The 17,878-nt window shown below is 44.0% G+C and overlaps 1 protein-coding gene across 13 annotated transcripts in view; it reads right to left on the bottom strand.

Moving 5' to 3' along the window:
* Positions 1–17,878, bottom strand: part of CADPS (calcium dependent secretion activator) — a 204,146-nt gene that overhangs the window by 78,124 nt on the left and 108,144 nt on the right. For all 13 annotated transcript variants that reach the window (XM_066558057.1, XM_066558058.1, XM_066558064.1 and 10 more), the window contains exons 12-13: positions 7,448–7,584; positions 2,158–2,345 (exon numbers count right to left, since the gene is read on the bottom strand). In XM_066558057.1, the coding sequence (XP_066414154.1) occupies positions 2,158–2,345; positions 7,448–7,584 (325 nt within the window). The remainder of the gene's footprint in view (positions 1–2,157; positions 2,346–7,447; positions 7,585–17,878) is intronic.

Here is a 17,878-nt window from a genome sequence, read left to right as displayed (position 1 = left end):
CCTCCTGTGGTCCCTTTCTGTGACCTTCTGGTAGCAAAAGCCAGACGCTGCACCCCGCAGACTCCATAGCAAACTGTTGGGTGTTAAGCAGAGCCTGCCCTTGGTGGGAACGCGCAATGCTGCAGCCTTGCAGCTCCCACACAGAGCCTCTCGCAATCCCCAGGCAACAGAGAGACGGCACCGACCAAGAAGGAACATGAACCTTCAGCTTTCGGTTGCGAAGTCAGTTGTCAGCTAAAGACAACTAAGTCACAGCAAGACACCTCATTCCTTTCTTGGAATATTTTAAATGAGTGACTGGAATAGACCATCCGTGGCCAAACTGTCCCTCTGACAGTGCCCAACAGGTCCTCATACAGGTAGCAGCCACACACAGCCCTGGATAGCTGTACAGCATGGGACTGGCTTGAAAGCATGACATTTTCCTGGGCCCACAACTCTCCAGCCCCATGGAGAGGGAATGGGAGGTTGTCACCTTGGCCCATACCATCAGATACGTCCTGCCACCAACCCTGATGAAGAGAAAGCTTCAGCCTTGGCTGTGCTGGACCCTGTGCAGAGGTACATGGGGTAGCTGTGATGAGCATCCCACCTCCTCTCTGTTATGGGCCAGATGGGCTTTGAGCCAAGTCCTGTTCCCAAACCAGCTGCCTGCTGAGTCCTGCCTAGGACAAAGGGCAATGGGGCAGCCACTTTCACTGGCTGGTCCCATCCCCTAAACACCATGTGAGCCATCTTCTAAACACACACCTAAAAACCTAAGTCTCTGATCCCCTGTGGGACTTGGGTGCCCAAATGCTATCCAGCTCCCAGGAGAGTGTGTGACCTGAATGCTGGAGTCAGGTCTCCCTGAGCCAGGGGGATGCAGCTGCCCAGTGTGCTCAGTGATTGAGGAGCCCTCTGCAACACACTCCTGCGCACTGCACACTTTTGCTTACCTTTTTGGCTCTGGATTCGGCTGGGTTTTGGGCTCCTTCTTTTTTTTGGACTCCTTTTTGGAATCCTTTTTTGTCTCCGTTTCAGCGGCAGAGGCTTTGCCCCCCTCACCGTCTGCACTTGGCTGTGACCCACCAAGTAATTCTGCCATAAGTTGGCTTGGGGGAATGATTGAAATGTGGGGGGCAAGGCCGGCAGGAAAAGTGAAAGAAATAAGAAGAAAGCATGAAAAACCTCAAAATAAAACAAAAGGAAATTAAGCTGAAAGGAAACAACTGAAATCACATAACAATTGGCAAAGAAAGAACGAATGAGCAACGGAAAGTCAGAACTAAAAAAGAAACTAAGGAAGCAAAACTTGGTTTCCATGACAAGATGTATGAAAGTAACTGCAAAAGCAAGCGACAGCCTTGCAATGTGAAACCTGGGCAATGCGTGTTGTAACTCAGGGTGGTATTTACCAGAGGTATATGAAAACACCTAATTATTTCATAATATTCCTTTCTTCAGCAACATATGTAAGATACAAAGTGATATCTCAAAGTATACAATATAAATTAACAGAAAAAAAGCAGAAAAAGAAGCTGCAATAGATGCTACAGCTGTCAACAAAATAAACGGAGAGGGGGGAAAAATACAGCTCCAGTTCCTCCCATCAAAGGTTTGTCACATTTGAGAGAAAGGAACTGTCTTCTTCTGAAACTGAAATTGCTTTGTAACAGAGCAAGATAAAATTTCCAGTTATGTCTAAGCAATTTCTGAACTGATGTCACGTGGTCTTTAAATGAGCCATGGGTGCCCAAGGGCTTAAAGCCCTTCTGAGCACTGAAGTTTGATACTGCTGAAAATTTCACTGCTCCAACTTGTCAGATCCTCTCGCAGAGCAATTAAATCAGCACAGTGTATCATTTACTTCTATTTATTCAACCCGTGACAGTCACAGGGACTGCAACTGTATCTTTTTCAGAACTGCATCTTAGCAAGTGCCTGGGCAAGTAAGTTAAAAACCTTCCTTTCTGGATCCTCTATGTGCATTTTTACTGCTTACATTAAACAAGCAATGAAACAAACAAACAAACCGACTATGCCACTAGAAGTGCTGCTGCCAAACATCCACTGTGAAAACAAATTGGGGACTGTTGTGCATTATCCAAGGAAACCTGTATTTGACAAAGTCATCTCTTGTTGGCAGGGCACTGCTAGCCAAGAAGAATTCCTTACCTGTTGCCATGAACATGTGATGCACAAAAGGCAAAGCTGTAGTGAAGTAAGGTGGGGTCAATCATAGCTCCGTTTTCTGCGCGCTCTAGCAAATCTCTGAGGTAGCAGAGATGTCTGTGACAGCCTCTCACTCCATTACGTGCACAATACTCATCTAGCACAAAGACCTGGCCAGGACTAAACCAGCCCTGTTTAGAAATAAAGAGACTTGATTTTAAATATAAGTTATTAAATACAAAGGCTATCACACTTGGAGGTGTAGTGGTCAACTGTTCTAATAAAAAGAAATACAAACCTAAGGCTACATTAAGGAAAAAGGAGAGAGGTCACTCAAACAATACAGTCTGCACATCATCACTCAAACACAGCATATACTCAGTGCAACCATTAACAAAAACATATTATGCTACCATTAAAGGGAAATGTCATTTAAAATGCTGAAAAGTTAGGCCAGTTCATGTCAGTGCCTAGCAAAAAAATACAAAGGAAGAAACAGACACCTTTAAGAGATGACAAGGTTTGGTTATTTAAACAGTGTGAAACAGTAGTCTCATTCTGGGGATGGGATTGTACAATTGGCCGGGAGCAGGAAGATTGATCTGGGGGAAGAGGACAGAGGATTACACTGAAAAAATGACTTCTCTTGCATCTGGCAGGTAGGAATGTCCTGCAGATGGAGGAAGGCAATTCTGCAGTATCAGAAAGGGACGTTTCTCATTGTCCTTATTGAGTGCTGCTAGCGACACGCTCTGACATCGCCCAGCTCCTTGGCACCGAAACAAGGGGAGCTGTGCTCAAGAGCAGGATTCCTTTACACATCCAGGAAGCTCAGACCATTTCTTTGTATCACCCTGAGGGGCTGGTGACACAAGGCTTGTGGTGCAACGTCCAGACTCCCAAGGAGGACGCCCTTCCCTGCAAGGGGATGGCTCCGGTGAAGGTCCTGGGACAGCCAAAGTGGAGCGTGCCTCTGCCTTCAGGAGAGGGGCTAATGAGAACAAGAATAATCTCATAGATTGCTTTTCAAATGCTACAAAATTGTCAATATTTACATGGAAATTTGGGTGCTAAACAATTGCTAAGACGCAGCTCTGGAATGCATCAAGCTGCAAAATCTTTCAGCGTTTAATTGAAAAGTTCCTGCAGCGGGCGGGAGAGTAGTTGAGGCAGAGCACTGCCCCTATAGGCAACTTCTTTGCCACCCCATCTGTTACCCCAAATGCTACATCTTAGAAACAACACTGCTGTGAAAGATTAAAATATATTTTCTACCACTCAGATGACACCAAATCTTTTCTAGATGCCAAAATAGCTGCTTTGAAAAGAGTTGAAGAAATATCAATTAAGAGCTCAAAGACATAGAGAAGGATTTGCTCATCCTTATTGGGCCAACTCCAAAACAGATTGAGAAAAGAATTAAAATAATGAGGGGAAAATGATAGATATAGGGAGTAGCTACAGTGCTGGGATCACTAGAAGTGCACGTTTCAAAATGAAGACACAGAACAATGCAGATGGGACAGCCCTCTGGAAGGCTATTTTTTGGGAGGGGTGTATTTGCCTTCACCACTTTTGATGGTATTTTTGTCTGCTTTTTGGTTGGTGGTATTATGCTTGATTCTGGAGTTCTTTGTGTTGCCTGTTTGTTACATCCTTAGACCATCTCTTGTCTCTCGTCGCATCTTTGGTGATCAGGCACGGTAAAAATATGGAAATGCCATGATTGCTCTGTTTTTGGATATAGGGGTAGAAGTGCAGTTGAAATTGTTATATTCCCCTAGTACAAAGAAAGAACTCATTTCTCCCTATGGGGTGAAATCTTGGCTCTACTGACAGTGATGGGAAGGCTGGCACTGATTTCACTGGAGTCAAGTATCAGAGTCTGAGGCAAAGGAAGCAGAGGCTGAACCCAGCGATCTGGAGCATGCCACATTGCTCCCCTGAGCTGGGGTCTGTGATGTTCTCAGGAGAACAGAAGGGATGATGGTAAACACCCATAACTGCTGCCATGGTGCCATGAGGGGAAGCATGAGCAGAGATCAGAGGTTCAGTGATGAGCCCCAGACCTCTGGAGAGCACAGGCAGCAGACCCAGAGCCTCAGGAGGACCAGGAGGTCTTCACTTGCATGGCAGAGGTAGGAAATAAAACACTTGCTGCTGAATGGGGATCCAATGGAGCAAGTAAATGCTGCTCCCCACAGCCCTAAAAAAACCCCCAAGGTTTGATGAAAAGCAGTATTAAAAGAGATCCCCAACATCTTCAGGCAGATTCTGACTCTTGATGAAGATTTACTTGGCCCAACAAGCTGACACCCAGCCAGCCTGGCAAATGCAGCTGCCACACATGGGGTGTCTGTCCCCAGTGCAGATAGGTGCAGCTCAGTGTGGCCTCACAGATTATCTCCAATGAGGAAACCTGGAAGGGACAATGGAGAAAGGGCACAGAGCACAGGGAGCTCCACTGTGTTCAACAGGCTGAACTGCTCTGATAAGGAGACATATCCCAGGCACCAGCAGGGAATGCCAGGGGAGCTCTGGAGCTGGGAAAAGCAAGGCTTGGTCAGGGCTGGTGACACACAGGCCAGTTGTCTACAGACAAATGCAACTTTTGAGAAAACCAGAGTTTTTGAGGGAAATTACACATTTCAGTAGCTGAATTTTCCTATTTATCATAGGAAATCCAAGAGAATTTAATGTTGGTGGCCTGCTTCATGGATCTCTTAACCTGACTCCCTCACATCATCTCAGTTAGGCTGGGTACTCTGAAGACCTCCCCGTGGCACATGCTGTGCTGTATAATACAAATTATATGAATGCTGACACATCATGGGCAATACAGCTCCAGCAGAGAGATGGCTGTGTGAGCTGGATGCTGGCAGTGGGTAGGGAAGTCTTGGGAAGAGTTGGAGGGCAGTTTCAGAAACAACACATGTCCAAGTGAAAAGAATGAAGACCCACGCATGTGTAGGGTCCATAATAAGCTGGAACAGCTAAATACTCTTCTCAGAAGTCCAGAAAATCCTCTGAGTGTGACTGTATTATCAATTTGTGGATGATGGGCAAGACCCCTGTGCAAGCTCTGCAGAAAGTGCTCTTCCCCCTCCCCAGCACAGAGCTCTCTGCCAGTAAACATCACTTCTGCCATGGCTGGGATGAGTCAGCCAGGCTGTCTGTTTTCCTAGGGATGGCTCAGCCTGGCTCAGCCCGCGACTGGGCTCACAATAGTGCTGTTTAACCTGGTTCCACAGAAAGGAAGCAATGCTGAGTTATCCTCTGTGCCAGGGTAAGTCTTCCCTGGCACCTCCACGTCCACGTTTGAAAATGACAAGAGGTGTGACGAGGCAAAACTCTGTGGGACCTTTCATGGAACGTCCTGTAGGGAGTAAGAATTGCCCAGTGGCACACAGTGGACAGAGCAGGCTTACCACGGGCTCACAGCTCCTCCAGCCAACTCAGCACAGTGCTATCACCAACATTCCAAAGACACAGCAAGAATAGTGGGAGCTCTTTGCAGTTTTTGAGGGCACTCTGTTTTTACACCATAATCAGGACAAAAACATGGCAAAGTAAGTCAAGAAGCACGTGAAACCAAGCATAGGTGAACATAGGCCATTATTCTGTTCCTTACAACACTGCAATGGGTGATTTGAAAGAAGATAGTTAATTGGTGATGCTCCACTCTGAAGAGGATGAGTCTTGGTGCTGAGGGGAGCTCCACCGCTCTGGTAGCTTCTAGCAAAGGCCTAAACATCTCCATAACAAGCAGAAGTGCGGCTGGTGGGTTTCTTGAAGAAAAACATTGTTAATCATTTTCAGTGATGGCCTCTCACCTCTCCATGAGTTTAGCTCAACGGCCACAGCTTTCTCACCAGGCCCAAGACTGCACAGAGACAAACCAGCAGCAAGCCAACCTCTCAGACATGCATGGATGGGGATGGTCTTCCTAGGGTCAGCCATGCGTGGGGAGCAGAAGCTGCATGCCAAAGTCACTGCCTGCCAGAGCAAGGACCTTGATGGAACCAGTGAGGAACCTGCTGCAGGTCTGACAATGCTCCCACCAAGCCTACTTGTACTACTTGGGTATCTGCAGGTAAAGTGCAGCCTTCCCCCACCCCATCCTTACCTCAGGGGATGTCCACAACGGTTCCTCCTAGCCCTGCCTCTCCTTAGGAAGGTGACAATTCATTACTGCTAGTGGCATTTACTGGACCTCAGTCCTTCAGAGGAGATTGGCCCTTGCGTGTGGTACAAGGAGCAGGGCAGTGAGAGGAGCACCATGGTGGAGGGGGACATGGAGGGCCGGATTTGAGACTGACAGCCTCCTTGCCAACTGCTCAGCTGTGTTCCCAGGCTGCTGCTTTTAACAGCAAGACACTCAGGAGCTCCAGGGACTGCACAGCTGGCAAAGGCTCTTGGCACAGTGTGGTCTTTCTGCTGAAGGAACCCACCATGACACCCTAGTGTGCCACCCTGTGCAACAGTGGGAGGGCAGCAGGGTCAGAATCTGTCCCATGCCATGTTCAGGACATGTCCTCTGTTTCAGGACACTCTAGAAAGGATTAATCCTGTTGTTTTCTCAAAAACTAAGAGCCTCTTCATCCTCCTCACTGAAACTGCTAAAAATTAATTGCTCATTGGTTATTTGTTATTTAAGCCCTTATAGTACATAAGAGCCCCCAAGCCCTGCACCCCAGCCAAAGGCTACAAGCTGTCCTGGAACATCTCAGTGCCACTGTCCTACAGTGGGCAAAGACCTGCAACTGCTGCTCATGGGAGTACTCAGGATGGGCATGCAACTATGTGAGCATGGACAGACTGCAGCAGCACTGCAGTTATCCACACAGTCCCATCTGTTACCTGCTTGGGACCCCTGCTCATAAAGAGACACAAAACTGGGCCACAGTTATTCCTGGTGGGACTCCATTGACATGGGAGGTGGTACCAGACAGTCATCTTTTCCCTGTTCTTTCATCCAGAAGGACTCTGGAAGGCAGTGCAGGAGGCTGCAAAACACTGCTCTCTACTTCACATTCCCACACTGGAGTTTCTCTTTGCAGGAAGAAACATTTTAAACATTGCAAACAGAAATGATAAAGACAGTGCGACTGGAGAAGAACAGCAGTCAGTTCACTGCAGGCAGCCTCTCAAAAGAAAATACCTCTGGGCCAAATTCAAACCTGGTGTAAACAGAAGTCAATCTTCCAGCAACAGGGGGATTAGCCCCCAGTCGCACTAGCTTTGACTTTGCTGCTTGATGTTTATATCACTAGAGACCAAAGAATATACTTGCCAGACAAGAATAGGAATCATTAAGTCTGTGGTCCAAAGTGAGGCGCTGAACCATCTCAAAGAGTGAAGCGTGGTCAAAGTTACAGGGATTGGAAGAGATAAATTCATCCATGCCATGCTTTTGAGCTCTATCTGCATCTGTTCATTTATACATATAGAGAAAGACACCATTTAGAGAGATATAAGACATTTTAGTTGACAAATATAACAGAAAAAAATATACAGTATGAAGCATGAAAGCCAAGTATCTCCTCTTCCCTCCATTGCCATTAAGTTTTCTCTTTGCAGGCTATACAGTACACTTCACCTCCCATTGTCAACTTGCATCAGTTATGGACTATATTATTGTATCTAGGCAAAAGATTTTAGAATTAACATCTTGTCAACTGCTCATTATAGTGCATTTATTCTGTACTTAAAACCAGAACACAAACGTACGAATTGAATTCACTCTGCATCTTACAATAGGCCATGAGTTAACAGAATTTTGGCTCACATAAGTAAATTAGCTCCTATTTAGATAGTTGTGGTTAATTGTAATAGATTCTGCCATTCTAATGAAGTTACAGCTTTTTCCCTCTACATTTACTAGGTTTTCTAGGTATCACACCAGTTACGTTGTTCTTTCTCCAAATGCCAATGTTTGCCTTCCCCACGGCAATTTTTTTTTTTCCTAACAGCAACTTTAAATGCTACCTCACTGAAACAAAAAGATGCTCTTTTAAGCATTGCTAAGAAGTTAAATTGATATGTAGTTTGTTGTCACAGAGGCAGTAACCCGACAGTGCATCGGAGCTGCCAGTCATCCCGATGGAGAGACTGAATTTCCTCTGCCTAGATTACAAGCTGCCATTTTTGGGTGAATTAACAGCCTCAACGTATTCACACTTCTCTGCTTTGGGTGACGTTTATGGGCACTAACTCCTAGGGGCTAATTAATTAATCTCAACATGGTTAACTAAACTACACCGAATTCAGCAGTTGAAATGAAGCCTCCAAGCCAGCCTGGGTGCGGCCAGCCAGGACCCTGCTGGGAGCAGGTTTTGTTCTAGCAGCCGCTGGGGAATTAAAGGACACCTTTCACTTGGTTTTGTCTGTGCTCAGCTTCCTACTATATGGGTTCTTGCCAAATCCTCAACAAAGAAAATAGGATTTAAATCCTTCCCCTGTTTATAGCCTCCTAGGGGAACTGGGTGGCCTTGAGACAATGTGGCTGAAAGGACACAAAAATGCAGTTTTCCGCAGCAGGAGTATATGGTAACTGTATTTGTTTTAAAACAAAATCCCCCTTTACCAGAAAAAAAAATCCCAAAAATCCTTAATTAAAAAGAAAAAAAAAGTTTTAAATGAGAGTGAGAATGTTCTTTGATATATGTTTTTCTATTCAATATTTAGCCGTGAAGGATGGCATGTCTTTCCAAATACCTCATTTGTGTCAGTGCTCTCACATAGTAATGATCATTGGTAGCAATCTTTACATTTTCTGTATAGTCTGTTGTTATCTATATACAAACTGTATAAATAACATCACTCACTGGAAAGAAATCAGACAAATTGAAACATGTAACATTTCAATTAGCTGCTAGCAATACTTAATTCAGCTGTGGCTGGCAATTTTCCTCACTATAACCCCACTGAATAAACACTGATGTTTTTCTTACAGAGGATTAATTTTTGAGGGTTTGCTCCCCTGTATGCGCTGGGCTCCTGCTGACCCCAAACCCTGCCTCTCTCCCAGGACCCAAACCCCTCCCTCTCCCTGCTGTGCATTCAGCACCAGGACAGAAGCAGCTGCCGATGGTGCTGAGTGAGGTGGCAGCACAACCTCCCTGGGGAGCACATCACCTCCATGGCACCTCTGCAGCCTCCCTGGGCATGGGATGTGAAGCCCACCCAGCCCTGTGGCCTGCAGCACAGACTGGCTCCTGTCTGTTTTGACAGCTTTCTGCCCCATTGTCTCTGTCCCTTTGGGCCAAGATGGATTTGATTGCATTCACTCCCAAAGAGTTCGGCTGTGCTGTTTTCATTCCATCCCCGGTGCCCGGAAAATGTTTTAGCAGCTATTATCAGACTATTTTTAATGGCTTGCTGCTCTGCCCGGCTCCTCAGAGTTGACTGCAAGCTGACAAATTGGCTGGAGGCCTTCATTTGCCAGTTTTGCTCAGAGATTTTATTACTTTTCAATTAGGAGCCCTGATACACTGTCAATCCTCCTGCTCAGCCAACGAGGCTCTGAGAGCCGAGTAAATCAGCTGGAAATTGGAAGAGTCCTCTAGCCCTTTAGCTGGTGAACCTTTTTGAGCATATGTGCTAGAAAGCATGTTTGAAATGAGTATTTTTTATTCCAGACTAATAAGCTTTTTCCCATATTACATTCTCTGAGCAAGGTGGGCACAGAGCAGACCTTCTGCTGGTGGGAACCGACTGAAGCGCCGCTGGCTTCCACGGAGCTGAGGGTCTGGCTGGGCTTTTTACAATCCCCCTGCCCAAAGCAGGGGCACAGACAGTTCCCTGACAAGCGTGAGAACAGACACAGTGATTAAATGTCCTTCACAACTGGCCATAATCAGGGGCAATTTTACTTTCATTAAACACTTTGAAGCCACATCTTCCGTTGGGTGCCTGCTTGAAAGCTCATTTGCCCCAAATCTCTCCTCATCAGAACAACCACATGAAGAGAGAGACATCAGACATGGCACTGTGTGAGCTCAAGTGACCAGAAAAGCATTATGCACATGACTTCTGCTCAGTCAGTGATTTAAAATGTGGATTTCTGCCATGGGAAGGAGGATGAGCAGCTGCAGCTCTCCCTGCACAGCCCAGCGCCGCAGCTCTTGCATGGCCAAACCATTTTGCACCAGCAGAGATGCAGGGCTGGGTGGGTGCACATCACCCACCCAGGGGACACAGCTGTCACAATGGGAACTGGAGATGTCTGTGGAGAATGGTAATACAAATGTGTATTTCTTTTAAATGGAATATCAGCTCTGGGCCAGATGCTTAATTGGGTCAAAATTCTTAAAAATAAGGAGCAGTTTAAAGAAGTCAATCCTATACTAAACTCACCTTCCCTTAATTATTCTAAATAAACATCCCCCACACTTTGCAATTATTTTTGCATTTTGATTTTTCCAATGGGCTCACTTTTAAAAATGAAATTCATTAATAAAATTATACCAAAGCCATTAAACTTCATAGGAAACAAAAAAAGAAAAGAACAGATCTAAATATATTATTACTCTGCTTCAGATAAATATCTGCAATTTACAATAATGCCAATATCTGCATATGAAATAAGTTTTATGTATAATCCACCTTCATTCAAAATGCCCTATACAGTTTGAATGTGATTTTAAAGTACAAAACGAGAGCTGCTAATATTCACACCCAAACTGTACAGCCAGTTTTAAAGTACTTTAAATTAATTGTTTCAGTCAAATACAGCTGCTTTTTTGACCCTGCCCTGTTATTCTATCTAAAAAGGAAGGAGAAACCAAAGAAAGAAAGTTATATGATGCTCCAGTAATTTGCAATCCCTTCCCAAGGTGCTGTGCCAAGCTCGCTGGTGTTTCTTTGTTCGGGGCCCCAGCTGAAATGCTGCTGCAGGCCCACAAAAGTTATCTTACATATTTAGACAAGCTGCACACAACTGCAGCTGAAAGGTGTTCGATGGTGGTCTCAGGAGGGAGGCTGCCAGTGGAGGGACACGGCCAGCACAGGCTACACAAACCTTTCTTCTGCAAAACTGCAGACTCTGGCCTTTTATATAACATTTGGTCCCCTGCATTACTGCCTTTTTTTAATACTGCTGGGTTTATTTTGCCCATTTTTATCCAGTTTGCATTTTGTGCTGACTCCATTAACTGGATCCTTGTCATACACACCCTCCCTACATGTGTTTGAAATCAGAATCTTAAAAATCTGCCAGTGTCAGGAACACCAAGATTTCACAGTAACAAGAATCAAGGAAACCAAAGGACTGTCCCACTGTTTGGTTCTCTGAGGGCTATATTTCTCTTTATCTATCTGTTATTTAAAAAGCAAGAGACAAACCAGTCAAATCTCTCATTCTTTTTTTTTCTTAAATGTATTTCCCTGCTCTCTGCATTTCTTTTGCTCCAGCAATAATTTTGGCAGATTTTGCTTTGAGAGCAGTGAAGTTAATAGCGGGGGACAAGCTCCATAAAAGAATTCTTGTTATAAAAGGCTTTAGGTAGCCATTTTATTGTAAGAATTTCTTACTCCAGATTTGTTTCTTTTCATTAAGGAGTGACTTTGTTTTAGTACCAAAGGCAACTGAAAATCTAGTAAATTTTACAACACATTTCCCTGTTGCAAGAAAATAAAAATCCACCAAACAAACAAAAACCCAAACAACTGTAAATTAAAAGGTGACTTTGTATCTTACTCATCTGGAAAATGTGTGCTTGTCATATCTGCTTGACATTACAAGAATGAAGATGTGGTTTGGACAGTAACAAACAATGACACTAGTCAACCTCATCAGGAGACATGAAATAAAGGAATGACAATGATTGATGGCAGCTATTCATTTACAGATATTTCTAGAAAAGTCTTTGCTGGCCTGGCTGGGCAAAGTGGGAGAACTTTTCCAGCCTGGCCAGCAATGCACCATGGCAGGTGGCTCATGGAGTGCCCACTGCAACCCACTGCCTGCCCTGAGGGGCAACTCCTGCTCACCGACACATTTGGGCTGTGACTTGTTAAAGAAACACCCAAGGAAGTGCCTGAAAACCCCATTTTGTTTGCCTGTGTGGAGCAAGAGACTTCACTAGCAAATACTGATGTTCTGGAGGGTGAAACACTGAATCCCTGTACCTGGATGAAAGTGCCAGGTGGCTTGTGAGTGAGCTGCTGGCAGTGCTGGATGGTGGCTTCTCACATCCCCTCCTTGCTGTGCACGGTGGCATTGTTACCTCTGAGAAGTGATGTGTGTGCTCAGGGCTCTGCAAGCCTCCTCCCCAAACCTGCTCCCCAAACCTCCTTCCCAAACCTGCTCCCCAAACCTGCTCCCCAAACCTGCTCCCCAAACCTGCTCCCCAAACCTGCTCCCTGTGTGGAGCTGTGGCTGCTGCAGGAGCCTCAATTTGCCTCTCAGCTGCAGAGCCAAGAGCTCTTTCTTCTCCCCTTCATTTTAGTGCATGTTAGAAGACAGGTTTAAATATAATGGGCTGTTTATTCCTGTGGCTTATGGCTTTTTCCCTGCTGCAAACAAATTCTTTTCTGCTTCAGTTAGAATTTTAATAAATTGTTATGAATGATCCTGTAAATCACCAGACACACCAGGCACTGAATTGCAATCTAAGTTGTCTAAGGATTGGCAGTTAGATGAATAAGAATTTGTAGTATGCACTTACATAATTCCTTGTGTGGCAAGTCAAAAACACAGTTTTAGAACAGCTATTTATAATCTAAAACATTGTTTCACAGCATCTTTATAACTACTTAAAAATATTTTGAATTGGATGGCTGCAGAAACCTGTGAATTTGTATTTCATAAGTTAGAGTTCCAGGCTTCTTAAAGAATGTAGAAGAGATTTACAGGCTAGTTTTAAATTCATGCAGGTTATGTGAGACTGATTTAACATTTTAATTCTGCATTCCTGCAATGAAGCATCTGCAAGTTGACAATACAGAAGACACAGCAGCGTTCTCATGATATCTTTAACTATCTAAAAAAGTAAAGCAATATAAAGCACAAAACTAATAATCTAATAAGATAGCGATGCATTGTAGTGCAAATACATGTAATGTTGCCAAACCCAGGTTCATTCATTCATTCATTCATTCATTCACTCTTTCTTTCTTTCTTTCAAAGTGGCAAAAATCTGTATTTCATTGAAATTAAACTTTTGTGGGTTGTTTTTTTTTTGCAGTAAAGTCTGATAGGAAATCTCTTTGGAAATCCAAACATTTAGAAAACAAAATAAAGAAAGAAAAAAGAAAGTGTCTGCTGAGAAGGAATACTGCCTGCTACCCAGGGGGATATTTGTACACACACGCACATACTCACACATAGGAAAAAAAAAAAGAAAAAAGAAATAAAAGGAGGAGGAAGGAAAAAAGGAGTCTTGTTGATGGCCAAGAGGGATGACACCGCCTGTTCCTTCTCATAATTGCATTCAGATACTCCAGATACATATTTGCCAGCTCTCATGACCCACTGATGCTATTCCCTCCTAAGGAAAGCAGGCACTCACCAGATATTACAGAAGATTTTAACACCAATAAAGGATTTGTACTGGGTGTGTTTAGGACTGAACAAACTAAGGAGAAGCTCTCTTACAGCACAGGTCTGGGCTTTTATCTTTTGCAAAGTAGGTATACCAGTGGGAAAAAGTAAAATAGCAATTCCCCTGGCTTGTTTTTTGACTAGCACGGCTTTGATTAGTGACTGAGACCCATGCTAAAACAATAATTTATGACAATTTGGGGAAACAGCAGCACCCCTCCATGAGAAATGCATTTAAGCTGGAGCAGGCCAGCATCTCCAAATGCAGGGTGACCCAGAGAGCTGCCACTGGCTGCTGAAATCATTCCCTGCCGAGTTAACGGGAGAGGAGCTAATCTAACCTCGATGATTCAGGGCTCTTTTCACAGGGCATGTGTGGAGGGGTTTCTGGGGGCCTCCTCTGGAGTCCTGCACCTTCTCTGGGTCTCTTGGGGTCTCCTGCCCTACCTTTCTATGCTTTGAGGTGTCCATGGTTAGCCCTGCACTCTGGTGCGCTGCACCAAGCTAATCATCGGCACGGAGAGAAAGGATATTGTCAGAGTGCAAAATGATCTGTTTTCAGGCAGGAAGCAGTCAACTAGATGTAATTTCCATGAAACAAAAGAAGGTATTATTTACAGTTTTATTGTGATGTTAATTACTATTTACATCTTGGAATGAAAAATAGAAATGTTAATGATTGGCTTTACTAAGAGGATCACTTGATGCCAATGTGAAAGCCAGGGAGAGAAGGCAATTATGCAAACATCACATGCATCCCAATTTCAGTATGGAAACTTACATTTCAAATCTCAATTCAGGAAAATAACATGGAAAGTTTGTACTACAAAATCTAAACATGAGAAAGATTTAAGAGAAAAAAAAAAGCACATTGCATATGTCAGATAATCTAGTCTGATTATCTGAGCTGTGCTAGCTACAGGGAAGCACTTACCCTTGAGTCCAGCTAGAAGTTAGCAGGGTAAGAAGGAACAAACCAGAATAACATAAAGACTAGCAACAAGGCTCAGGAAAGCAGACAGGAGCCCTAACCTAGCAGCTAAATATTTGGGTTCAAGCAAAGAATGAAAAAGAAACTTAAAGAAAATCAAACCAACCAAAAAGAAAACCACTTATAGCTGAAAATTTCTCAAGCAGCTCAATAAACCTCACTACTTATTATGGGGGAACAAATCATCACAAATTCTCAAAACATCCAACTCATTGTATATGGTGTGATTAACAGTTATTAAATATAAATAGACATTACAAACTAAATATAACCACAAATGATACGTAAAACAAGTACAGACCAATCTTTCATGTTAAAAAAAAAGGGTTTCAAGAAAAAAAAAAGAACGTTGAGCACGTTTGGGAATTTTCTTTGATACATCACTAACACAGAACAAAGATTGGTGCTTTCAGACAAGTGACCACTTTTATGAAGCTTAAATATGGCCAAAAGGTGTAATATGTATTGGCAGCATTATTGACTATAATACTGTGAATGATTTCAACAGTATACAAGAACAGTTTGGGGTTTTTTCTTTTATAATGCGAACACTGGAGAAAAGCACAGCTTTGTGTAAATGGAGTTTTTCTTTGAAATTGTAGCAAAACAAAAAAAGCAAAACTTTTCACTCTAACAGGTATTGTTCACCCACGTAAAAGGAATTGTAAGTCATACAAAAATTAATGAATAGCAGGATCTATTTTTTCAGTACTTAAATGCAAATAAAATAAACTCCACCCTGGTTCGGAGCTGTCTGTTTACTTCTAAGTCAAGTGCTGCCATGGAACTGTGGATGAGAATTTGAGTGCTGCTCAAACTTCATATTTACTGAGTCAAAAGAGGCGGGAGCCAAATGGAATTTACTATTTCTCCCAAGTTCCCCAAACAGCAAGATATGTGCTTCCCAAGTTTCTGTGCAACAGACAGCTCCATGCCAGGCACGGAGGGCTGGATTTTCTGTGCGTGTGCATGCATGCGCATGAGCCGTCTCGGACTGCTACGACATGGAAGCTGTAACAACAGTTACTCGTCAAATGGCTTAACATTTACTTCTTTGCACATCCTCATTCACCATAGCCTCTAATAAGCACAAAGAAAATAAAAATACGACAGGTATAGAGATAAACGTACAAGAAATGTCTCACAGAAGTCCTTACCTTTTCGCAGGCAAAAAAAAAAAAAAGCAAAACCCAAACCCCAAACCAAAACACCCAAGCCAAATACAAAACCAATAACAAACCTAGACCCTTTTAAAAATGCAATACTTGGTATGTTCGGATTTCAAGACTGAAGGAGCTGAGATATGCATTTGTGCATTTGGGACTCCCCATACGTGGCATGCATGACTCACTGTTGCTTGGGATCATTTAACTGCTGTGCCCTATGACTTTTGCAATGAGAACTGCCATGTATACATGCTGAAATATGAAAAATGAGCAGCCTTTTCTGTTGAGATGAAGGTGTATTATGGCATGTTGCCCTCTTCCTCTTGTAGGATGTGCACAAAGACCTGTCAGAGGGATCTAGATCAAAAGGGGGAGGAGGAAGGAAAACCAAGGACAAAACATAGTAGTCCAGAAGATGCTCAAGTATTAAGCCATCACACTGATGGACTAATGAGCCAACTAGTCTCTCTCTCCCAGGCTTTGGCACAACACATCCAAGAGAGTTTCCAAGTTCTTGCAGCAAAAAGGGGAGACTGATGCTGTGCAACTTACAGAAAAATACATTGTGGATGGAGAGAGGGTGGTGGTGTTATAAAAAGCAAAACGATCCAGATTTGGAGCTGGTATTGGCATCAGAACAAGTGAGAGAAACTGAGGTCAGATCCTGACTCCCTCAAATGCCCTGGAGGGCTCAGGGGGTGAAATCTTGGCTGTTTTCACCAGAAGCAAGGATGAGGGAGCCCTGCCTCCTGGCAAGTGAGCAAGATGCAAAAACAAGGTCAAGCCTGTGGCATGTCTATAGCTCTGAGCACAGTCAGACTGAGTCTGGAGGACCACAAGCAGCACAAGGCTCTGATGGACATGCTGGGCTGTGCAGATGCAGAGTTGACTCCTGGGCCCAGTCACTGACTTCCCTGATCTGTGGCAAGGATTAGGACAAGCCAGCTGCCCCTTCTCCACCCCAGGTACCTAAGCAGAGAGGTTCAGCTCTCCCTCAAACACAGGGCTTGGCTGTGCAAGCAAATCATATACCCAAGTGTCCACAGCCCTGGGCAATCCCTTTTCCTCCTTAAAATCGTGGCAGATTTTGCTACAGCTGCTATGATGTGTCTTAGAAAGCAATACCTCACCTGACCCTTCATATTGGTCTGGTGAACTGAAAACTCTGTAAATATCAGGAATTTACCCAGCAGAAAAATTCTCCAAGCTTGATGTCTGCAGGGATGGGAGAAGAGTGGAAGGAAAGGCGTTTCCTCAGTTTGATGTTCTCTGCTCTCATCCTGCTCTGCAGGGATCATGCTGGGATGGACAGGAGTGCATCCCAGTGCACCAACCTCCCAACGAAGAGCAGCCCTCAGCATCACTTGTTAGGAGAGGGAGCCACAGGCAGAATCCCTCTGCTGCTCCCCCTTGCTATGCTTTGAAGGCTTTTAGCATGTGAAAAAGCAGCAGTAGAAGGATCTGTGCCTGCTACTTCTGAGAACTCTGATTAAACATTCTGGGCAGAGGGACATAAATCCCTGGGAATGCTCTCAGGCCAGCACAACTCAGCCAGGCCTAGAGGCTTATCACAGCCAGAAAATGTCCCACTTGCAAGAGGCCAATTCCCACCTCCCATTTTGGCTTTCTGAGAAGTGTCCTTCCTTGCCAACCCTTGTTGTTTACACCTTGCACTCCCAAAATCAGTGACTGCAATGAAGAGGATGAGGATCATTGAAATGAAAACATTGACTATAGGTTACCACACTGCATCACACTGTTTCACTTGCAGCAGCAGCAAGGCAAAGCAGAAGGGAGGCCAAAACACAGAGGCATGTGGAAGACACAAAAAAATTAAAAAGCAGCAAGCAGAGGTTTTCTGCTGTAGCACTGGTCATACAGCTGTATGTCTTGTACTTTCTATAAATACTGACATGAAGAAGTTAAACAAATATAAAAGATGGTCAAATGCTATTGATAAGGAAAGCTCAGATTTTCTGAGTTCCTTACAACAATATACTCCATAACTGCTTTACAGAGACT

This window comes from Molothrus aeneus, chromosome 12, assembly GCF_037042795.1.
Source record: "Molothrus aeneus isolate 106 chromosome 12, BPBGC_Maene_1.0, whole genome shotgun sequence".
Classification (NCBI taxonomy): domain Eukaryota; kingdom Metazoa; phylum Chordata; class Aves; order Passeriformes; family Icteridae; genus Molothrus; species Molothrus aeneus.
This window is presented reverse-complemented; position numbering and strand designations above follow the sequence as displayed.